The following is a 26,004-nucleotide window of genomic DNA, read 5'->3' on the forward strand; positions in this document are numbered from 1 at the left end:
ATTAAACTGAAATATTTCACTGTTTATTTTTTATTTTATTTTTTGTAACGAATGCTAGGGATAAGGGAATTCAAAGTTTCAAGTTTTAAAAATCCAAAGTTTCTTACCAACCAATAATATAATAAATATTTGTCGCTGCTGCTACCGACTGCGTACGTGTACAAAATAACATAGCAATCACCAGAAAAGAAGCGCCCATGCTCGTTTTGAGGAACTGGAACCAATTCGAAGTTCTCCACTCGCCATACTTCCTTCTTCCCACTTCCATCATCCACCATCTGACTCTCTGCAGCCAACTTTGGTTTCTCATGAAGTGTTTCGGCATCAAACTTCGTTTGAACAGTGCGTGCAATCTTTGTGTCTAGAAGATATAACATAACGTTATATGAAGAAGAGTAAGAATTAAACAAGTTAATTATGATTATGAGTGTAGTTAGTTTTACCTTGAAACTAAATAATTGCAAGAAATCAAAGTTGCGGTTTTTACAGAGGGTTGTTGTCAATCATACAAATTATAACTTTTCAATAATATATATGAAGTTATATAGACCCGTAAGTTTATCTGTGCTGCGACTTTTAATATGAACATCAAAACAGATCGAGAACGACGACGGATTATTCATTCATTCATTTTTTTATTCATCCATGTCGTACATTATTGGTCAGAGACCAGTACATAGGACTTGTCAAATAATAAGAAGACATTTCAATATAATTGTTATTACATTATTTTACAAACTATTACCCAAGTATTCATTAATATCATAATACATTTTGTTACACAAAAAATTAAATAATTCATTTTTGAAATTCCATGTCTTTGATATCCTTTAAATAACTTGGGAGCTTATTAAACAACTTAGCGGACATAGAAAGAACACTTCTTTTGGTGCACACATAGTTTTGGTATGCTGTGAATATGTTATTCTTTTGTCGTGTGTTGTATGAATGTACATCGTCAACATGAAGAAAACTACTTCCATTTCTCTTTACATATATGATACTTTTGCATATGTACAGACAAGGCACAGTTATCATTTTAATTTGACTGAAAGACCCTTTTGCATGAGGACCTTGGTGATAGATTAAAAATAGATCTTATTGCCTTTTTCTGTAGACGAAAAGTAGTAACACTGAAATAGGAGGCTTCCCAGAAAATTATTCCATAATTTAACAAGGATTGAAACTTACCATAGTACAATAACAGCAAAGTTTCTTTTGACACTGAACCACGTAGTCTATAAATGACAAAACAGATACGGCTTAATTTGCTGTTTAGCTCAGTAATATGTGCATCCCATGTAAGCCTATCACTTATTGTTACACCTAAAAATTTAGTGGATTTTGAGTAGTCTACATCAGTTGAATTTATCACAATAGGAGGTACTGTTCGAGGTGTACATGAGTAATGAAAATTTAGTGCTTTTGTTTTCTTTGCATTTATCAACAGTTGATTCTGAGATGTCCATTTTATCAAACGCTCCACAGTTTGTTTTAATTTACTTTCTAGTTCAATTGTATTGTCCGCTGTTACAAGGACATTTACATCATCAGCATATAGTACAATATGTTGGGGATACATATATTGAACAAGATCATTTATGTAAAATAAAAAAAGAATTGGCCCAAGAATTGAGCCTTGAGGAACACCAGCAGAGATAGTAGCAGTTTTGGATGAAAATGTGACTTGCTTATTGTTAACTATTTTTTGTATTTTTACTACTTGTTTTCTGTTTGTCAGGTACGAGCGAAACCATTCATGTACTACACCCCTAATACCATATTTCTGGAGTTTTGCCAGTAGAAGAGAATGTTGAACACTGTCGAATGCCTTGGAGAAATCAACAAATAAACCTACTGCATATTTTCCCTTATCAAGTTCTGTAGAAACCTCTTTAATAAAGTTAAACAACGCTGTATCAATTGATTTGTTTTTTTTGGAATCCATGTTGAGAAGACGAGATTAGGTTATGGCAGGATATAAAATTTCTCAAGCGCGATAACATTAGTGATTCAAAAATCTTCGAGAAAATAGACAAAATAGAAACAGGCCTATAGTTTTGAACATCATAAGCATTTCCTTTTTTGTGCAAAGGTATAACTTTTGCAGTCTTCAATCTGTCGGGAAAAATGCCTGATTCAAATGATACATTTACAAGAAAGCATAGTTGTTTCACTATTAAATGCGCTCTCTTTTTTTATAATTAGGGATGGGACTTCATCTATACCTGTGAGCGTGTAGCCCCCCTCACTCCCATTCCATTTTAATTTTCCCAGTATTTCTTGGCTGAATTGGAATAAGGCTCCATGTACTGTATGTCGACGCAAACTGTGTTTTAGTTTTATCTTTTTCTATGAGTTGGCAGTCCTGTGAGTGGTGACTTGTGCTTTCTGTTCACCGAACAAAAGGGATGTGATGTGGCCGTGATGCTACAAAGAAATAGTCCGACTGAATCTAAACCAATCGAAGTGCATTTTTATTATTTACAATATTTTAATCATTTTATTATAATAAAAAACACGTCTAAAACCGTTCAATGTATGTATTCTTCGTAAAGAACGTTTTTTATGGATATTTTTAAAATATTTTTCTGGCGTGACTGGCGCAAACTTACTGACGCTTAGTCTGAAAGGCGGGAAGGTGCTTGCTGATGATGGCGGTATAAGTTGTTTTACATATTTGGTGTCCATCAAAAATATCCAAGATTTCCTTTAACATCGTTAAATATGTTGTGAATTTGATTATGGGAAGATCAAGTAAAACTTACATAAGTGCTCAATCGTAAAAGTTTCACAATATCTATGTGCGTGTGTTAAAACAGCGCCTAATATGCAAAATGATGGAACTCCACGATGCATAAGTAAGGAATCTATGAAGGTAAAAACGTTGATTGTATTTACAGCAGAAAAATAATAACTGCAACGGAGCCTAAACCATGACTATTCGACGAAAAACAAGAAGTAAGGAGAAATCTTATTGCCAAGAATAACTACATGACCCCCACCCCAATCCATCAATTCACAGTGCAGTAAAGTGTGATCCGAATAAATAGCGTGTGTTAAATGATAGTGCATCGTGAAATGTAAATTATAGCCGGCATCTACAGTGCATCATTCTCTTTAAAGAAAGAAAGTAATTAATCATATATAATAATTTCTTCGTGTAAATTCCAAATTGATTCGAATATGGGCTCACAGAGTGGTAGTACATGTTGAATAAATTTCTTAATAAAATGTTGTAATGTTGTAAACGTAAGTACCATACATAAGCTGTGTTGATTGAATAAAACTTACATATTATATATATTTTGTGTGCCATTACCTTTACAGTATTTTCTGCACAATTACTACCGAAATGGTGGATGTCATGTCTGATTACTTGTGTTTGTTCCGCTAATGCCAGCAGGCGTGGCATGGACGGTGGGTACTCGCAGTCGCAACCTCAACTGAAAGTCATTTTGGTTCGAGATCTAACTTGGAGGTTTGCGCACTCTTCATTTTGGTATTGTCATTTGTGTAGCGAATGTCCTTCTCCCACGAACTACTAAAATCCACCATAGGCAAGGCGTACCGATTAAGGGTTGTATCCAGTGGAGTTATAACAATTACTTATCCTATAAGGAGAACAGGTAAGAACCGAATGAAAATTGGATACTTGGTGTTGCGAAACGTCTCCCAAATAAGGACAGTCAAGGATCGAACCAATATACAGTCATAAAAACAACTTGCCCGAACAGAAACACGATCCACTCGTGTCATATACCTGCAGAACGGGTACTAGAAAGCCTTTTGATACAGTCCAACAATTCTTCTTCAGTTACCGGAGTTACATACATACTATGCTTGTTGCATGGAATATTTGACTCTACAGCGAGATCCGACTTTCCAGGTGGTAAATTCGTATTAAGAAAATACTGATTAAAGACTTCAGTAATGGCAGCAGGATCAGCGAAAGAATTATTTCTATAATTAACTTGTGATATTTCGCGCATTGGAACAGTCTTTGATGAATTGTTTATTACGTTCCACGCACCTTTCATTTTGTTTTTGTACCCGTGTATTATGGTGTCATTGTGGATTCTTGTGGCTGTTCGAATAACATTCTGATATATTCTTTTGTACGTTTTTATATGGGAAATAAATTTAGCTGGTAAATTAACACAGGTTTTCTTAAGTTTGTTATAATATATAAGCTTTTGCTTTGAAATTTTTATTCCTTGCGTGATCCACTTTTTCATGTTATTAAGATCTTTCAGTAACTGTAATGGAAATGCTATGTTAAAATTATGTAAGAAAACAACAACAAAATAATTGAATTTGTCATTAGCGCTAGGTAAGTCGTACAAGTTTTAAGATTCACGAGATAATAGAAAACAAAAATAATTTATATTTTCCGTTGAAAATAATCTGGTTGTTCTCGTTATCGGTCTCGGACTTTCCTTAAAGCAGACGTACCCCTTAGTGCTCCGTGAAGCACCATGAAAAGTTTGAGCATAAGAATCGTTCGTACCTTGCATCGACTGCCAGTGTAATCAGAGGTACCAAGGCCCACATATAAGTGCACGAACACTAAACAATCGATTGTTGGAGTAAAGTCTACGTTCCCTTGTTATTTTCGTATGATTGCTCCTGACACCTGCCTATCGCTAAAAACATCTACGATCATTTCAAAGGCAAGGTGGATGGATGTGAGGCGACGACACTACTTTCTGTCTCGAACAGTTTCTGTGGGTGTTTGTATAAGTGTAGATAAATCCAGTGTGTATTCGCGCCTGACATGCAGGACACACGCCTAGCATTTTGATATGGCAGACAATACGCTATAACACATCGTTCAATAAGTCCCGGGACCAACCCACAGATGGCGTTAGTAATATCAACTCGACCAAGGATGTTATAAAATAGAGGATCTGCCATACAACAAAATCGTGAAGCCATACGTCACAGTTTCGCCACACCTACTCTGCCCGCTCCGCGCCACTCAGATTGCAATGTTTCGAGCCAACAAACATGGCGGAAACGAGAGTAGCCAATCAGACGTACCGGCTCAGACGATGCTCAGTTGTTTTTTGGCTTCACTGAGTTCATAGATGAAAATACGTATGGGCAGATCCTCTATTTTATAACATCCTTGAACTCGACTTCGTTTTTCGAAAGAACTAACCTTCAAATAACACGTGTCTGATTTTCATGTCAATCGGACCATAAACAGCAAAGCTACTGTGGTGAAAGTGACGCTACTTGTGCATTTGTGAAAAAAATGGATAAAAACAAATTTCGTGGGAAAAAATACCGTGCAAGCTTAGCAATGGATTGAAAAATGTTATACAGACTCTGTTCTGACCAAAACAACCATTTGCCGGTGATATGCTAATTTTAAGTGCGGTCGCGCGGATACAAATGATGCGGAAGTCTCAGGTAGACCAAATGAAGCAGTCACTCCGGAAAATGTGAAACAAGTTTTGAAAATCGTGATGGATGACCGCAAAGTGGAAGTTCGTGAGATTGCTGAAATGATAAACATATCAACTGGAAGTGGGTGTACCATTTTACACGAAAAGTTGGGCATGAAAAAAGTATTTTCCAAATGGGTGCCACGTTTGCTCACAATGCACCGTGCCACAAATCAATGAAGACCATGGCCAAATTGAACGAGTTGGGCTTCAATCGGCTTTCCCACCCACCATATTATCCAGATCTAGCCCCCAGCAACTACTGGCTGTATGCTACCTCAAAAGGATGCTCCAGGAAAAAAAAAAAGATTTGACTCGAATGAGGAAGAACTACAACGCATCGCTACAACTTAAGCTTATTTTGAGGACAAGGACAAATCGTTTTATAAGCATGGTATCGAAAAGTTAGAAAAGCGTTGGAATGATTATCTAGCTCTTGAAGGTGATTATGTTGATGAATAAAAATGAATTTTGCGAAAAAAAAAAAAATGTTGCTTTCTTAGTTAGTCCCGGGACTTATTGAACGGTGTGTTACGTTTCGCTCGTCTCTGGTTTTCGTTCGGAGGAATATGGCTACTGTCTCGACATTCGTGACGTGACATCGTCAATAGTGTCCTCCAACCTTATCTGGGTATTTTGCGGAATTCCATTTTTCAGCAGGATAGGGAAGGTATTCATATAGTCACGGCAACCCAGAAAGCTTCACTCGATATACGCCTTCTATCCTACCTATTAAGTTTCAGGATAACCATGTATGGGACGGCGCCTGATCACCAACCATACTAATATAATGACCATTACCTAGCCACGTGAAGATCTACATGTTCTCCCCGCTGATCTAGTAGCTACCATGTGTGTCAGTGGTGCACGAGGTCCCACCTTCGATTACTAGTGGGAAGGGATTGAACTCATTGCGTTGGTTCGGATTCCACCTTAAACTGTAGGTTCACGTCTCATATAGCCTCCATGCTGAAAAGGAACACTAGAGTGAAGGTAGGATATCACACGCCAGACAGATATTCGGCACTTGTACGACCAGTTATATCCCTAAGAAGCTGCTTGAGGTGGTTACATCTGCTATTAAGGTTAGTATTATGTGTTTTTTGAAATACTCTGAGAGATGTTCGAGATATGCACCACCATCCATCTTCTTATGCACTAACTTTGAGGCAGATCTGTTAATACTTACTAGTATTTTTTTTATTTGTAATTTGGAGGACTTTCATAAAAAAATGTTTGAGGGCCCACGAAGTCTATGGGTGACCCTGACACTAGGTTAAATGTATTTCTAACAGTATATAATGAGTACAATGCAATACGAAAACAAAGTAAACTAGAAAGTTTAATATTATTCATATTATTTGAACTTACTTGAAAACTGCCTTGTCAAGCCAACTGTTTGGTTTGGATCTTTCCAAGACTGAAACAACATTTTGAACTCAGTGGGTTCTCCTCCGTCAATGACTCGTGTGACAGGAGTGTGCGTTGGGTAATTTTTCTTTTTCACAAACCCGTGTGCGTTTCGCATTGCTTCTACCCGTTCCTTGTTGGAAGCCCGTTTTCCAACCCACACCCATATTCCAGATGCACCATTGTCCACAATAAAAGAATCATCAGAGTTAAGATCAGACTGCAGAAGGGGTCCACTTTTCACTTCTGTCACCTTCAAAGTGCCTCCTTGATCACTACAATGGTAAAGTCGCAAGGAGCTTCTCGCGTCTTCTTCAATAACTTCGTCGTCTCCGGCAGTTTCAGCTGGTTTCACTTCGCGTTTCTTTAGAGGCAAAAACTTTTCCCAGTAGCGGCGTTCAACGTCTTTCAAAGCCTGCTCTTTTCCATCCTCCACAAACACAACTGAAGAACTACTATTCTCAGTTTTTAGTTGTTGTGCAACCTGTCAAAAATAAGATAGAAAATAACATATTGATTATATATACATAAATGAACACTTGTGTAAAAGCCACGAGGAAAGATAATTAGCTAAAGAAAAATTAACTCAATAGCAACCATATAGCCTGTACAAGTCCAAAAGGAAACTACACCTAAATTGTAATACCGTATGTTAACAGCCCAGAAAACACTCTGCTCGACCAGGCTGGAATGTGCGAGAGATTATATATTAACTAAAATTAGAATTAGTTAGGATTATCAACTTTTTCAATATCACACTAAGAGACATAGGTCATACTTGATATTTGATACTAACTCATACATTTTGCCAATGCACAGCAGTTAGCTTTGTTAACGTTTAGTTTGATGGATAATAATGTCTTTAAAGAACAGTTTTGCACGTCATGCGACTCTCTGCTAATAGTTTCGCACTCAGTCTTCACTACTGTAATATTTTATATTTCAAAGATGGTTTATTAGTGTCAGATGGAGAGTAAATGAAGCAAGCAATTTGAGGAAAATACGTAGTTCCTGCGTCCCGCTAGAAGTCTACATTATTTTTAACTGTCAAATGAGGGAAATTCGTACAATACGAGATGGCTTAGAAACCTAAGTTAATATTAATAATATTGTACTTTACATGAGTGATTATTAATATATCAATAATACAAAGCCCAATGTTTCAAATGGGTCTACTTTCAAAGAGATATATAGACATTCGTTTCGATACAATATATATATAACGTTACCTGTAGTTTTAGTTCCCCTGGCGGCCACTGTCCTAAATGAGGAACAGCTACATAGACTGAATTGGGTGTGTATCGAAACACGACCGGCCATCTCATACTGACAACCAAGGTTATTAGACTTGCCCCATATGACTTATTATTGCGATGTTGTGTAAAGGACAAAGTCTACGTACCATCCCTATCACAATGGACAGAACTGAACTACAGGATAAATGTGTATGGTATGACAAATTATAGACTCGAAACATAATTTGGCAAATGCATTTTTAATTTTATAATTACTTAAGCGTATCCTTAAATCTCTGTGAAAATGCAGCCATTCTCACGAATGTCTACCACAAGGGGACACGATGACTCAATGAAGAGCACATACCTCTAGTGCGAGAAGTCCCTGGTTCGAACCCATGCCATGTTTATTTGTTGTGGACAACATCGTCTTCATGGGTTTTCTCAGGGTTCTCCCTTCCCTCTCACATTCTTGTCCGACCAATTCTTTCATAATCATACATTTCACTAATCATCTGTCTCCTGTAGTCTACAGGATATATACATGGGACGTAAAAAAAGTTCTCATTTCATTTTGTGTGCACACAAATTCGTAATTGACATTTTATGGAAAAACAATTTAAATTGTTTGTAATTAAATACAAAACTGTAAAAAAGAATAAAAATGTAATCGAAATTCGTGATTTTTTAAATATACCTTAATTAAAATAAGAATTATATAAGAAAACATATGATGTTTATTGAAAATAGGTAACGGTATATTGTCATACCCTGGCAGCTTGTATTTTTTCCATGTTATTTGCAGAACGTCCAGTCCATATAAAAATAACTTCTTTTATGTGTAAAATAAAGATATCGCCGCTATTAAAGTGTTCCCATGAAATGGAGGGAAGTTGTGTCATTGTAGGCGTTCGCTTGCCTTTTACCCTAAATAATTTGGGTTGGAAGTCGTCCGTCACGTGGTTGAATCCAGACGCAGCACCACCTTTCATTAACCTATGCCAAAGTAAAAGAAAAATATAAACATGAAGATAAAAATATTTTATTTATTACTATTACCAGAGAAAAAAAACTTACAGAATCACTAGATCAATTAAATCAAAGCACTATCACATTGCATTTGTTTTGTTTCAAACAGTCTGCAGTATATTCAACTGAAGATTATCTTTTAGATGCCTCGCGCTTCATATATTAAAAAGAACTACAAACTTTCAAGCGTAATTTCACATTTACCAAAATCATGCAAATATTAAATATAATGTGATGTTTTAGACAAAAGACTAATATAGACCGTATTTCCAAGAATTTCCTTACTATTTAGGACATATCTGTATAAACATTTGACGTCAAATGCTTCGGTGATATACTGTTCAATAATAGGAAGTATCTTGAAAATAATGGCCATATTAGATTCTTTCACTTAAAATAAAAATATTTATTATAGACAGTTACTTGCACATATACTTTTGGAATCCACTTTCCTATATTTGATATAAGTTAAATGTATCACTAATATTGAATTTTATTGTTCGAACAAGATTGGGCTTAGAGTCTGCCATGACGTCTTAAACTTAGGGTACGCTATGAGATTTCAAGAGAAACAAACTAACAAAAAACTACTGCCATTTCATTCATCAAATTCTATCAAATGATTCTGGATCTACGTAGGAATAATAATAATAATAATAATAATAATAATAATATATATATATATATATATATATATATATATATATATATATATATATATATATATATATATATATATTGTAACGCGTTAGTAACGCGTTACTTGCCGCTAAAAAGTAACTGTTACTTTACTTCGAAAGTAACGCATTACTAACGCGTTATTTTTAGGTCCGAAACCTTAAATATGTGAAAAAAAATATTACTTCATTTTCCGTACTATTATTATTATTATTATTATTATTATTATTATTATTATTATTATTATTATTATTATTATTATTAATTATAACAACACTGTATATAAACATGAAAGATAGGAGGTTTGTAATTGAATACTAAAAGTTAGTTGATTGCCAACCTCGGTAGTCGTGAAGTCTAGGAGTCAAGGACATTGTTCACGAGATTCTGAATTTGGGTTGAGGGTCTAGGTTGAGTATTCGGGCTCGAGCCAAACACTATTAAAAGTTATAGGGCACTGGCCAAATATCTTCAAATTGTCAACGACTCGAGCACCTCGGCTCACAGCTCATTTAATATGGACCCGAACCGAGAAGTGAGCCGAGCCAACAGCTCACCCAACCGACTCGGCTCAGTTGAGCCGAATCAAGCAGATGGCTCATCCCAACCAAGCCAGCTCGAGTCGATGGTTCACCCCAAGCCAGCCGGCTCGAGCCATCTTCTCAGTTGAGCCGAGCGGAGCTGAGCTTGTTATAAAAAATCTCTTGTGGTCTCGCTATCGAGACGAGACGAGATACGAGCAGTGTCCCCCCTCGTGAGCAACACTAAAAGTATTCCATATTACTGCTTAGCTTACATTTCTTATGGCTTTCGCTTTCCAGTGTAATCAGGCCATGATTTCAAGACGAGTTAAAACGAACGAGCCATTTATCAAACTCGACTGGACTCGAAACTCGACGCGAAAAACTGAATCGGCTCGGAACTCGACTCGAGAATATTACCTTTGACTTGACACGAAACTCGACTTGAATTCGAGTCGAGTCGAGTTTTATCTTGACTCGTGCTCATCCATATGCGTTAGAAAAAATGTTTGCTTATTATTATTCTGCTAAACTAATTATACAATAATAACAATGTTGTTATGTAAAATTAAAAAATACACAACATAGAGAAACATTACACTACAACTAACAAAATGAGAACACATGAACTGGGGTGAATCAAAACTTGCCAGTAACTCTAAAATAGATACATGCTTTTTAAAGCTAGTTTCAAACTCTATAATCAACGGGACTCTAGCGAACTGATCTGAAAGAACTCCAATATTACATACCATCAGCAAACTATTTTCTAGTAATAAAGTAGGCCTGCTCATCAGAACAGTTTATTCATATTAACCCCTTACTGTATATCGTAAATTATAGCACCCGAGTTGTTGATAAATATTTCACGCCGGGGCACCACTTTACTTCCAAATTCTGTCCACCATCATCATCTTCATCTTTTAAGAAAAGTGTTCTTTCAGATGTTCGAACGGTAAAATATTTTCGTTCTCCATCTTTATAAAAAACAACACCAATCAAAGTAAAATAGACTACCGGTATCATTGCATTCCTAGTTCACTCACTGAATGTATTGGTTTGGAGCTGCCAAAATCTACGACAAAATCTTCCAGGTACTTGCAATCAGTACACGTAATTTCCCTGAGGCTGTTCTCATCTTCCAAAAACACAAGTGGCACTACGAACTTATCTGTTTCTCTGTGTGTCAGTGACTGTCGGTCACTGACATACGTAGTTCATGCTCGATTGTTTCATTCTGAGAAATTTACTTACAGGAAATAAACATTTGTTTTCGAAAACAAAAAAATACATATATTGTAGTTACTCATCCGAAATGTAACGCAAGAAAAGTAACGCAAACTAGGTACGTTACTTAAAAATTTGTAGCGCGTTACCGTTACAGTTACTTTGGAAAAAATGTAACGCGTTACTAGGAAACGTTACTTAAAAAGTAACGCGTTACTTGCGTTACGTTACTTCCCAAGACTGCATATACGTGCAAAACGTTACAATCCTTTCTGCTTCGGAGCCATAAGATTCAATATTACGTTATCTTTTATTAACAACTATTAAGGACAGTAGAAATACTGAACAAATATTTTCCGCTGTTTTCCATCTTTAACAGAGAACAATATAAGAAACGAATTTGAAGCTGCTATACTTGTCTCAAATAAAATACAGAATCTTACGTTATCCCATTTTTAAAATAGGAACGGAAACGGGCTGATTCTTTGCCTTCGACTTCTCTGTGTTGCACAGGGCCTCCTCCCAAGTAATCATCCAACTCAACAGTCTTGTACGCCGCCACACCTGCTTCATCTTGTGATGTCTCCAATCCAAGCCAAAAGTGAACATGGACTTCGATGGAAGACCCCCGAATCTCCTTTATCTGCAATTAAAACATATCAATTACTTGTAAATAAAAAAAAATCTCTTATCCAAACAAGATTCATCTATAAAGTGAAACCTCCCTTAACGGACACCTCTATAATACGAACAGATTTTTTATTTTTATTTTTTTATTTTATTTATTTATTTATTTATTTATTTTATTTTATTTTATTTTATTTTATTTTATTTTTTTTTTATTTTTTTTTTTTTTTGTCGCGGCAAAAATATCCGCTCTCTTATGGAACAAAATCCTCCCTTTTTACGGACACTCTCAGATACGGACGAGAACAGTCATTTTCTCTCAAACGTTTCAATAACCTCTTCATAACGGACAGGAATTATTCTCGGTTCTGCGATATATTACAGTAAACAGAAAAGTATTTTCCCCATATGTGTATCTATCTTGAGTCTAGACCTGGTGGACCATCAAACGGTACAGCTTCAAGTTGTACTTGAAATGCTTTTTTTCTGTCCGCAATAAACTGCTTTCTGGTGGAAATTCTAGAAAGCCTTCAATAAACAATAACACTGATGCAGGGTCAGTCGTTCGTATGGCCAAGAATTCTATGCGAAAGATCTTCCTTTCCCTAGCAAATTTAGTCCTTTTTCCTCTGGGCCTTGCATATTTCCCGACAATTTCATAGGTAACAAAACAAATATTATTTGCTTTACAATAACATTTTCAACGAGCAATGTTTCCTCTCTTACTTTTTTGGAAAAGCAACATTTTTCTTTTACTTATGATACTGGAACAAGACTGAGTCGGAGTTTTCCCGGTTTCTTTTTCACTTTGTGGTTGGGGCTGGGTCAATAAACATAATATTCACTTCCAATAACCTGCCTTTTCATCCATTCCGCCAACGAAGATATCGCGCCAATACCAGTGTTTCTTTCAGAAATAATGTTCCGGAGGGGGGGAAACTGCTGGTACTATTCTATTTATTATTATATTAAATAAGTATTTTTGGTTTTCTCCGGGGGGCACTCTCAGACCTCCAGGGGGGCAGTGCCCCCAAAAACGTGTCTGGAAGAAACACTGAATACACACACACACACACACACACATGTTCTTCCGCAACCGGGAGAATTCTCAGAGGACACATGCTAATGGGTTTTACTACCCTTGTAGAGGAAAAAGCATGCCTTTTTCGCTAAACAACAGAGTTTAGTCGGTTACTCCTATAATATTATTAATAATATTATTTAACAGTAATAATATTATTTAACAGAAATGAATTTCTCCTTCATCCCTTCCAGTAATTCAAATAGTACTAAATAGAGTATTTTTATATTGAATTTTACCTATTTACGCTCATACGTAATGTATTTACTGTATATTACTGCATAAAATTATCGTTATGAGAAATTAAAGGGCCTGTGACACATCCATAAGGTGTGTGGGCCACAACAAGCGATTTTGATGAAACTTGGCAGACTAATAGGACACCTTGCAAAACTAATGTAATTAGCAGAAATTTGTCGAAAAAGCTGTAGTTTCTGAGATACAGTCGATTCATTAAAAATGACATTTGTCGTGACATCTCGAGAATGGATCCACCGAGATCAAGCAAACTTTGCAAGCCATAGTAGATACATGATAGATTTAAAACGAAATTTAAACGAATTGTTTGCACCTGCGCAGAACTGCGCAAATAATTGTGCGCATGCGCTTATCTCGAAAACGTGAAGACTGCGATATATTTTTCTCTTGCTTAGTTTGAACTATATGACGAGTATAACATAATGCAAGAAAAAAACTAGACTCAAAGGTGAGCGTTTTCAAGCAATTGAGGTGAGAAGATGTTGGGGTGGTCTGCTCCGGACACTTGTCTCTAGTTACGCACTCTGTCTGGCTTCTCAGTCATACATTTCCATTACACCTGTGTAGAAGTCATATAGTTAACGTTAATAGTCGCCATATTCGGGTCGAAGTGATATTAAGTACTATTAGTCATCAATGTTGCACAACAGTAACACAGTATTAAGAGAGCGTAACATAAAAATGGCTGAGTATGGTGCAGACCTTTTGTCTGAAAGTGTTGAAAGATTCTTTGTGCTGAGGGAATAAAAGCACACAGGCCAAGAAAGGAAGCAAAAATTACTCCAATCATTGCAAAGAAGCGCCTCGAATGGGCATGAGCCTAACATTGGACTGCTGATGATGGGAGAATAGTGTGTTTCAGTGATGAATCATATGTCTTCGCAGTGGCGGCGTAGGGTAAACTGGGGCCTAAAATCTTCTTCCGAGGCCGCAATGGGCTACGGAGATTTCCTTTAATACCTACTCCCGGGACTGTTATGAGTAGAGACCGGATGTTAGGCAAAATGCCTATTCTTTAATATTAAAGATATGATCAAAAATAACGTTTTGAAGTTTATATGGGGGTTATAGTTTCGATTTAAGCCAATTTTATTTTGCCTATTTTGCCTATTTCGACCTTTACTGCCTAAATAATTGCTCTAGTGCCTAATGTTGCCTATTCTGTGCATTTTCTTCAAATTAAGCCTTCATTGGGTAAAATGTAATTTATAATATATTGGATGTTTGTAAACACAAGCACGTGGTACGTTGCAATATGTATACAGAGTGAACTTCAAAGATGTGCACATACTTCGGGAAGTGATTAGTGATATCAAAAGAAGACAAACAGTCCTCGTGTATTTTGTATAATTCCGTGTCATGTACAAGTGACAGAGTGCCAACTTGGAATGGAAAATCGAATCCTGACAATTGGAACGAAACCGAAAGATGTGCGCATACTTCGAGGGGTGATTCGTGACATGAAAAAAAGACAAAAGTCCTCTTGAATGTCACGAATCACCTTCCGAAGTATGTGCACACTTTTATGTCTCGTTCCAATTCTCAGGATTTGATTTTGGATTCCAAGTTCGCCCCCTTGTCACTCCTACACGACGTGGAATTCGACAACATGCAAAAGGACTTTTTGTCTTCTTTTGATGTAATGAATCACCTCTTGATATGTGCATATCTTTCAGGTTCACCCAGTATATATGGAATGCATAACAAACTTCGTTTTTATATTTACAATAAAAGAAGATATTAACAAAGTATGTTTCTATATTCTTTGAACATTATCTATGACTTGAATGTATTTTTTAATTATATTAAGTATTTATTTTCATTTTTTCGAGCTACATTTTAGTGCCTATTTTATTGCCTATTTTTAAAATTTTAGTGCCTATTTGCCTGCCTATTTTCCAGGTTTTTAGTGCCTAAACATCCGGTCTCTAGTTATGAGCTACGGAGAATAACCGATCCCGTCTGAGGCCGTTGTGGGCTAGTTCCCAAGACCATATCCTGTGCCAAGGGACTTCGCAGTTATTCTACACTGGAAACATTTCAAGACTTACAAGAACTTTGTAAAAGTTTTATAAGACATTTTTTATAATAAAAGGTGAAGGACTTAAATTCTCGAGTACATTATTTCGATTCTACTTATAGAATATTGCAATGTTAATAGTTTTCGTATTAAAGAAAATGATCTCATTTTCCCTAACTCGAACATATATCTCTTTTAGTAAGTCATATTACATGGTTTAATAATGTAATTAAAATTTTGCTTATTAAAAATGAAAAACAAAATCTTACCTTGACGTCAGTGCCACCTGGTCTCCCATATTCTGTAGCAGAATATACAATGTAAGAATCGCCAGTGAAGAATTTCCCATACTGCTCTCTTGGGATAGGCACAACTTTCATATTCTGTTGAAAACAAATAATTTACAATGATAGAAAAACTAGCAATAAAGTTCAGAAGTGAGTTACCATTGCTTATATTTTGAGTTCATCATGAAAATGTATTACATACACAGTGTAACCTCTGAATAACGAACACCAATGAGACATGGCTATTTGCCCATGATTAGAGGTGTCCGTTACAGAAAGGTTACACAAATGTAATACTTTCAGCTCATGTGGTAAGTATATGCAGTACACAGTTAAATACACATTATAAATGTAAATACATACATGCTAATATAGAGATATTGTACTGAGGGTTCGAATTTGTTGCGATGAGAAGGGGGAAATTCATTTCAAAATATATTTCTTCTCAGGTATATGTGATTCCCTGTAATTAACAGACTGACTGTACGGAAACAAACGTAATACAGTGGACTCTTTTTAATTCGAAGTCCAAGGGGACACGAAAAAACTTCGAATTATCCAAAATTCGAATTATCCAACAACATTCATTTTCACATACATAACAACAAACAAACCTAAGTACTGTGCATGAAAACATATTCATATGGTGTAGACTTTACCTTTAAAGCAGCTTATTATTTGCGTGATCGAATACCGCAAACTGACAAACGACATTGACTCTACATAATTCAAACTACGTGTACAATGGAAAATATATTTACGTACAACACTACAACATACATTGAATGGCCCAAACAATTAAACACCAGTAACAATTTGAATATTCTGTTCTCACTTTTAAGAAGTCGTAAACGTCATTTGCTTAAATTTGATTGTTTTTGTACGGTCAATAAATCTTGAATTTCATGTATTGCGTGGAATACGATATTAATAACATTTGGTTGACTTGATCAATAATTCATCTTAAATTTTCAACCAATTCTGAAACAAGATGAGATTGGCACACGTTCTCTATCTTTACTTCTTCCCCAACTCACATTCATCTTTATCATTACATAGATTTTCTATTTATCTTTTGTATTACTCTTCCCTATGGCTGCATCTGGATAACTGAAAACTGTATTTCTCTGTTTACATCTGTCCAACATTAAAAATGTTCAACTGTATTTACTTCGAATTATCCAAAACATAGGTTAAAAGTTCGATTTATCCACGAATTTTTACTATTGTTTTCAATACAGTTTTCAAGGGGAATGGACTTCTGTTCGAATTATTCAATATTTCGAATTATCCAAGTTCGAATTAACGAGACTCCACTGGATTAGGTAGTTCCAAAAGTATTGAGCCATTTCCTCATGAGATGGCATTAATATCCCAAATTTCGGGTAAACGAGTTGCAGCGAGTCAGGTTTTACCTCATTCGACAGCTAACAGCTGGAGCTGTGGATATGCAAAAAGGGTTGGAATTCAAAGAATCAGACGTAAGATATTGCGCCGTAAAGTGGTCTTTTCGCAAAACTGCGCTACATTTTCAATTTTATTTTGATAAAGTGATAAATGCTGCGCAGGTCCGTGAAGAAATTTCTGCTGTTTATGTACAAGATACCGTTGTCAAAAGCAACTGCCAAAACAGTTCAGTTGCTTTCGTTCTGGAAATTTGTCCAAGATGCTCCTCGCAATGTGCGACCAACCACAGAAAAAAATAGGTGATAATCTGACAAAAGTCGAGCAAGACCTACAGTCATGATATCGCTAATGAGCTAAACATCCGACATCTAACAGTGTTAAGCCATTTGTAGACAAGCGGTTACAAAAGAAGCTCAACATTTGAATGTCACAAAGTTTGACTTAGAAACTTCTACTCTATGAAACCTATATGTGAATTTCTACTGAAACGTAAAGAACTCGAGCAATTTCTGAAGCGGTTGATCACGAGTAATGAAAAGTGGATAGCCTACGACAACAATGTACATAAAAGATCGTAGTCGAAGTGAAGAGAAGCTTCACAGTTTGTGGTAAAACCCACATTGACGCCCAGGAAGGTTATGCCGTGCATTTGGTGAGATTGGAAGGGCATCATGCATCATAAGCTGCTGCCTCCGGGCAGAACGATAGACTCGAACCTGTACTGTCGACAATTTAGCACCAATGTACCCAGCAAATCAAAAGAAACAGCTGGAACTGGTCAACAGAAAAGGTGTCGTATACCGTGCTGACAACGCCAGAACGCATACACCTTTACGACCCATCAGAAATTTAAACTGGGATGTTTCAATGGATCTACCGTATAGCCCGGATCTGGCACCTCACACAATAATTTGTTTCTGTCTTCGTAGAACTCCCTAAACGGTGTTAGGTTAGTTTCAAATGAGGTCTGTCAAAATCACGCATCACTTTTTTTTTTTTTTTTTTTTTTTTTTTGACCAGAAACCATGGAAGTTCTATAGCTACGGGGTTATGTCGTCTTCGGAATAGTGACAGATGTTCATGGAACAAAATGGTGCATATGTGGTTTCAAAATGTTATTTTCAAAACAATAAATGTGTTCTCAATTTTGACCATCCAAAGGCTCAAAAGTTTTGGACAACTTGATATAATAAGAGTATGCAACAATATTCTTAAATACTGAAAAATGTATAGGCAGAACTCACCAATTATGACAGCTTATGGAATTCTTGGAGAAAAGAATGTTTTATAGGTATAAGTAATCCTGTCGATAATAGTTTCTGCTTGAAATTTTCTGAACTGTATACTATACTGTATAGTATACACCGTATATGTATTTTCAGATTTCAGAAAGTATTTTCTGTGCTAAATAGTATGAACTGAAAATAATTTATGACAAGGTTACTAAAATGCTTTGGGTAAAATAGTTGTTTGTGCCCGTATTTTCTGTAAAAGTCAGGGTTCTGTTCCATAATAATATATATTTTTGCTCTGTAAAAGTCAGGGTTCTGTTCCATAATAATATATATTTTTGCTAGGACAAAATGATTTGTCTGTATTAGAGATGTGTGTTATTGAGAGGTGGCCGTTAAGGGTGCTTTCACTGTAATAATTACTTAATGGTTTCGAAAAATTATTTTACCTGTGGTCTAGGGATTGGAATTGGACCGTAGACGACACATATTAAAGATATAGCTACAATTAAGATTTGATAAATTTATTATGAAGTATATTTAAAATTAATAGACTACACAACAAATTTTGCGTTTACCTTGACCTGCATATTTTTCTTTGAATTGCGAAAACAACTATCATTAATTTCCACTTAAATGTTCTTTGCGGAAGAAGTTACATCTTCAATAAATCTAGTTAGAATCTATCGCGAGCTATTTATCTGAAACTATTATTATTATTATTACATAAAAATTAAAATGCTACAATACCAATTAAAAGCGCTGTATGTATGTGTAACAAGAGTTTCATTCCCATCCAATGGATGGGCGGGCCGTAGAAAGCAACACCTTCTCTGTGGCCAGAGATATTTTCAACTTGTATTTGATTTATAGAACATGGAGAATGATTTCAGGCTATATAATAATGTGGATTGAAGTAGAGAACTAATAGCAAAAGCAAGTTGACGAGAATGTGTCAGAGTTGGATATTGTGTTAAAATGTTTCTTGAGTACATGTACGGAGGTTATGGACAATATATATGTGGATTTCGGTGGTAGATACGGCGGTCAGGATTATATTGGGCTATGGCTTCGGTGCGTTCGTATATAGCTAAGAGATGATCCAGTGGTGGGTAGGCATAGCGTGGTACAGCAGGAACTTGGTCTAACAGCTCATGGACAATGGGATGTGCTAATTGGATTCGTGTCGCTATGTAGCGTTGGCGTAGATGGTAGAGGTGTGGCAAAATGGTTGGAAATTGCGCACGACGATATATTTCAGCAGTGGGAATATTGAAAGCGAGAGAGTAGGCCAGACGTAAGGCATGTCTTTCGAGAACTTTCAGACGCTCATAGTAAATTGGTGCTGCTGATAACCAGGCAAGATGTCCATACGTGAGTGCTGGGCGTACAAAGACTTTATACGTTAGCAGTAGAAGTTTTGTATTAAGACCCCACGTGGTGCCTTTAAGGTTTCATAAAAGGTTCAAAGGGCGCCGGATATTAGCTTCCAATTGTTTCAGATGAGGCTTCCAAGTAAGATGTTTGTCGAATATTACTCCCAGATATTTGAGACTATTTTGAATTGGGATTGGAGAGTCAAAAAGGGTTAAATGTAGACGTTCCGGATTGCGACTGTTACAGTATTTATTGCGTTTGAGTCCAAAGAGAGTCATGTGAGTCTTAGTTGAATTCAGCTTGAGCTTCCATTTCAGGCACCATGTAACTAGTTTGTCCAAAGCTGGTTGTAGGAGTTGATTAATGCGATCCACAGAAGATCCCAATGCGACATAAACGGTATCATCAGCAAATTGTAAGGCATATAGTGGGGGCTGAGGTTGAGGCATGTCGGCTACATAAAGAATATATAGTAGAGGAGATAAAACAGATCCTTGGGGCACACCGGCGCGGAGTTGAAAGATGTGTGACTTTGCCCTGTTGATTTGAACGAAAGCCTGGCGCTGATGTAGAAAATTGGCTATTAATCGGACATAGCTGTGAGGAAGCAGACGTTTGAGTTTAAAAATTAACCCCTCGTGCCAAACAGTATCGAACGCTCGTTCAATATCAAAGGAGATCAAAACAGATGGTAAACACTTATTAAAATGGTTGACAAGTAGTGTAGAAAGTTTGAGTAATTGGTCAGCAGTGCTATAGAGTGGACGGAATCCAGCTTGAATAGTTGGTAGTTTGTTCGTGATTTGTAGATAGTTTAAAAGCGCCTGAGCTCCAATCTATAACTTTAGCTTTCAAATCTTTCATTTACGGTTATGTGTTATTTCACAGAGACAAACATTTTAAGTATTTGTACTTTAAATAGTCTTAATTAGTTAACTATATCTATTTCATAAAGTTTATGATATAAAATTATTGTTCAAAGCCTTTGTATTTTAATAAGCTTTCTCTAAAATCAATGCATGTGAATTGTGCTTCCATCTTCCGAGTTCTTTTAAACTATATGTTGAGGACGTTTATATGTTTGTGGTCAATCCTTTCGATAATGAGATCTCGGAAACTACAGGTCTAGAAAGATGACGTTTTTCACTGATCGATTGGAGATTTTGCGTAGATTGTCCAGTTCTAATTGAATATTTAAAAAAAAACCTGGCCATTATTTCTTTATTACATTTTTTAGGGTACACTGGAAGCGTTGAAATTTAAAAAAAAAAAACTAAAGCATCATACCCTATGCGTTATACATTCCAACACAACATTGTTGTATATTGGGATTGTAAAATATATGTCTCAGGCGTTTGTTTCATGGCCAAATAATGGAAAAGGAAGGATAACCATTTCTCGAGTCTAAGATAAATCTTTATTTTTTGAGTGTTTTGTCCAATGAACACCATATATAACTGACATTATAATTAATTGTATATGTAATGTATTTGCTTATTACATACTGCATGCAAGAAGAAAGAAAACACTGGTCATACATGAATTATAAACTCCAACCGGAAGTAGGCTCAAATCTTGCAAACGGTGCGAGATTTTGAGAAAAAAAATAATCGAAAAAAATCTCCCCTTTATGATACCCCTTGTCGATTTATTTTTATTAAGACGTCTTTCACTTGTGTCTGTAAAGGGACATGTACATATGTTGTGAGGAATGAGAAGGAGATTTATGTTCATATGCAAATGATGCGCTGTATAGAGAGCGCAGGTTCAGCTAGTATAATTACATAATGTTCCACGAAAAAGTATGATAAAATAATAAATTGAGTACCGTAATTAATCTGTAATCTATACTATTTTTATTCTTTAAATGCTGGTTAACCCAATCGTCATAAAAGTGGGGCAAAACCAACGAATAACAGGGAATGGAATGAAAGGAATGCCATATATGTTCCTTTAGGCATCGTCCGTGTCTGTCATACGTAGTAAGGAAGACTTTATACGGAATAAGGAAGTGTCACTTCAAAATCGTTGTTTGGTATGTAATGAAGTCTTCTGTAATTATATTAAGTTGTAAAACTGTTAAATGTTAAGTCACTTTTATACTGTCGTTATAGAATACAATACTTTTTGCATGAATCAGGATGTGAAATGTCTTTCTTCATTGTGTGATTTTGTTAATATACTCTTGACAAGTCGACGCATACAGTAGACCTATATTACATAAAATACCAATATACAAAGTTATAACAAATGATTAATCCTATTTTAAAATGTTATAAGTAGTGACCTGAACTTTTCGTATTATTTTACGTTAAATTTGATTCTATTTTTAAAACCCGAATTCGGTGTTATTTTTCGCGAAGAAATAAATTTTCTTGGCTTTCATAAATAACCTGAACCAACCAACAACACAAATATCCGACTTAACTATGAAAGTACGAACTTTATCACGATTGTCATATGAATTCTGAAGAAAATGTCGATAAATACTTCACTTTAAACTTTTCACTTGCAGAGAATTTAATTTAATATTTTGTATAGTTCATAAATAGAAAAATGTTGTACATTCACAACTTCACAAAGAAACATTCATAAGCACAAATTGGAAAATAAAAAAGCACACTTCATACTGAACTTGTAGTTTCTTTCTTCCCTTCACTTACCGAAGGACACAATTATTAGTGTTTCTACATTTTTTTTCCTGTGAGATTTTGCCTCCTTACTGCCACCACATTATTGTTTCTCGAGAAAAATCTTTGAGTTTACGTTCGAGGTTGGTAATAATACTGGGTGGGATTCCCTCAATCCCCTTTATATTTTTTAGCTCTTGGGACATTAGAGGCCCTATGTAGAGTCGTTTTGACGTATGATTAGCATCATACTAAAGACCTGACTACTGCAGGAAAAATATGTTTGTCGAACTCTTTAGTATGGCACTAATCGCGGGTCGCATAAGGTTCTAGATTTTTAACAGAATAATGATATTTCGCGATTTTATTCGTGTATTAGGTAAAATTCGATGTTACTCTGACAAATCGCCCATATTTCGCTATTCAAATAGACCTATATAAATACCTTTTCAATGTTTCTAGACGTATTTGTAAGATTTATTTTGCTTTCCACAACATTTCGTTGTTATCGTTAAAATAAAAGATTCCTAGTTACACAGTAAGCTGTAGACTGTAAACCAGATAACAGCACAAGTTCAGCTTGAAGAATGGTGATTTAGCAGCAGCAAGCGTTCTTAGACTAGTTACACTACATCATGCATTGCGAATCAGCAATGACACAGATCAACAGGACCACGACTTTAATTTGTCCGGGTCACACACGGGTCTGGGTCTAGCTTTGATCCTGCGATCAAGACAGGCCCGACAACAACCCGAATATCAACTCTATAGCATTAGTGTAGAATTTTAGTGTATTAATGATGTCCATTACTCGAGCTTGAATATTCACGTGTTTGATTCTCGATGTGTGTTATTCCTTAATTAAGGTACCAAGTCTTGACTACTTCAAATGTAATTTCATGATATTTGTCTTCCCATATCTACTGAAAAATAATGTAATCGTTTTGGATATAGACTATTGAAAGAGATTTAACAGATCACTGTTTGGTCTCAGCGGCATCTTTCATATTCTATACAAGTATAATAGACTCGCGATTGAATTTTGACGATCCTTCATAATAAAAATATGCTCCCTTTTTACCATTTTTTTGTGATTCCCACGCGTTTCTACGCTGATAGACCTTGTAGTTATCTTTCAGTGCAATGCTTTGATGCACACACCTGAAGAGATGAAAAATTATGAGGAGAAAATTGTGTTTATTAGAATCACATTAACAACTTCATATATACTCTTCACGTAAATGACAATGTTTCGTCGTCGCTGTGGTCTGACTGCTTCCATGTCACGAAACTGTTACGAGTAAGATACGGAACAACCACCGGGCCACCAAAATTACATTCAAGGACACAAGTTGTTTGTATAAAGGATTCATGATTCTTATCTGATGCGTACATGCCCATGTATATCCACATTTATTCCACAAAATATTCAGGAATCTGCCAACCATTCGAGAGATCCATTGCGCGCCATTGCATAATTTTGCTTATAGAATTTTGAATAATGTAGATGACGATCTTTTGACGAGAAGGTGTTGCATCAATTCTACAACTAATATTCAACTAAGAAGTTATTTCTTCGTATTTTTGAATACCTGAAGCTCCTAAAGCAGTAGTTCTCAAAGTGGGGTTCGTGGATCCCTGGGAGTCCGCGACGTCTAAAAATTGAAATGTGTTCTAATAAAATGGAACTCACAGCTGTTTGCAAGAAGTATTTTTTTCAGTTACTAAAAAGAAAGCAATTAGAAATACGTTTGTAAATTTAAAAGTTTTCCTACTACACTAAAGAGTTGTCTAAAAAAGGCATTGCAACATTTGATGCCTTTCCGTAGCACTTACTTATGTGAGCAGACCTTTTCTGCGTTTTTGCAGTATTAAGACCTTAAAGCGAAATCGTCTTAATGTAGAATCGGATCTAAGATTGATGGTGACAAAACTTATCCCAGATTTCAACTTAATTATGGAAAAACAGAAACAATTTCATTCCTCACATTAGTGACCCCACATTTGAAAACGTGATAACGTTAAAAAAAAAGTGATAAAAAGTTGTCTTTTAATTTGAATCACCCTCCTTAATACATGATGCCATGACTTTATTTACTTTGACCCTCCGCTCCCCTCCCCTCCAAAAAAGCTCGTACCATCGATCTCCGGTCGGAGCTACACCATGCTAAATGATTGGCAGGCACCCCTTTGTTTCAGAAAATTGGGATACTATTCCTAGTGAGAACTCATATGGTTCGGATCTTACATTAAAAAGTATTGTCCATATCCCATGTACTGAAAGAGTCTTAGTACTGAGAAAGAGATGCTAACAAGTAAGTCCAGAACAATGCACGACTTTCTTCCTTGTTCTGTTCTCTCCCTCACGCCCTTTTGTTTTTCAACTTTTTCGAATAAACTTTTGCACTAATATTTTAGCCATGAATCCTAAAAATTTAATCTGATATTATGCGGTAGATTTGCAATAAAGACAAGTCGACTAAATGACTTTTTGAAATGACATGCTCCTGATTGAATTTCTCCAGAAAAATGAGAAAGAAAATGTTGTTGTGCCTACTTAAAAAATAAATAAATAAATAAAAACATCTGATTACACGTAATAAGATTATGATTTGCTTTTGTAAGTCTTAGGTCTACACGAAATAACATACAACGATATGACATTTAAATGATTCTAGGACAGTCATATTGATATTTAGCTTAAATATTTAAAGAATATATTCAATAGTGTTATCAAATATACTGTGCTAAGGTGGAATCTTATACCCTTATTGACGTATTATTTGTAAAAAGCAACATGTGCAAGGATGTAGAAAACCATTTTCCAACGTATTCGATAGTTCAACGCAACCATTAATGATTTCAGATGTACAGTATCTCAATATGAAAAGTTAATTTCTTTCTTTGTTTCTTTGTTTCTTTCTTTCTTTCTTTCTTTCTTTCTTTTTTTAAGTGTCTCCATCGATTTCACATTTTTAGCAACTTTTTTTTTTTTTTTTTTTTTCGTTGGCTGAATATGCACATCTGAGGAGGTTTCGCTTGCTGACTAAACTAATTCAATTTGGCCAAGTCATTAATAAACATTAATAAGTACGTACTCAGCAAGTGCATTCACCTGTAGAACCAGAAACCATTTCATTCGACAAGTAGACATTCAAAGAAGTAAGCTAACATTAATCTTTTTATTTCCAATATTTCGTCATTGTAAAAACAGGCAGATTATACCAATGAAACTTCTTTATCAAATAGTCTGTGGCTATTCTACAAATGGGATTCATTGGTTATTCTGATTTCAATTACTTTCCAGAACATTAAGAAAACACTTGAGAATTGTTTCAGAAATATGCTTCCCCATATTTATGGAAATATTACATTCTTTTATTGCAATATCACTAAAAGGAAATGCGTCTATAGATTACAAATATCTGTAGTTAAGCACGGACTTGCTTTCTACATTAATGTTAATATTTATCTTTCCATTTTAACAACATTCGCCAATAAGATACTCTAACCAAACTACTGTGAAAATATC

At 35.6% G+C, this 26,004-nt stretch overlaps 1 protein-coding gene across 4 annotated transcripts in view; it reads right to left on the reverse strand.

Moving 5' to 3' along the window:
• qua (villin like protein quail) overlaps window positions 1-26,004 on the reverse strand; it is a 132,952-nt gene that overhangs the window by 17,258 nt on the left and 89,690 nt on the right. For all 4 annotated transcript variants that reach the window (XM_081743773.1, XM_081743769.1, XM_081743776.1 and 1 more), the window contains exons 3-7: window positions 15,809-15,922; window positions 11,997-12,196; window positions 8,869-9,094; window positions 6,825-7,347; window positions 108-361 (exon numbers count right to left, since the gene is read on the reverse strand). In XM_081743773.1, coding sequence (XP_081599899.1) covers window positions 108-361; window positions 6,825-7,347; window positions 8,869-9,094; window positions 11,997-12,196; window positions 15,809-15,922 — 1,317 coding nt within the window. The remainder of the gene's footprint in view (window positions 1-107; window positions 362-6,824; window positions 7,348-8,868; window positions 9,095-11,996; window positions 12,197-15,808; window positions 15,923-26,004) is intronic.

Source organism: Thermobia domestica, chromosome 2 (assembly GCF_964235325.1).
Source record: "Thermobia domestica chromosome 2, izTheDome1.hap1.1, whole genome shotgun sequence".
Taxonomy (NCBI): domain Eukaryota; kingdom Metazoa; phylum Arthropoda; class Insecta; order Zygentoma; family Lepismatidae; genus Thermobia; species Thermobia domestica.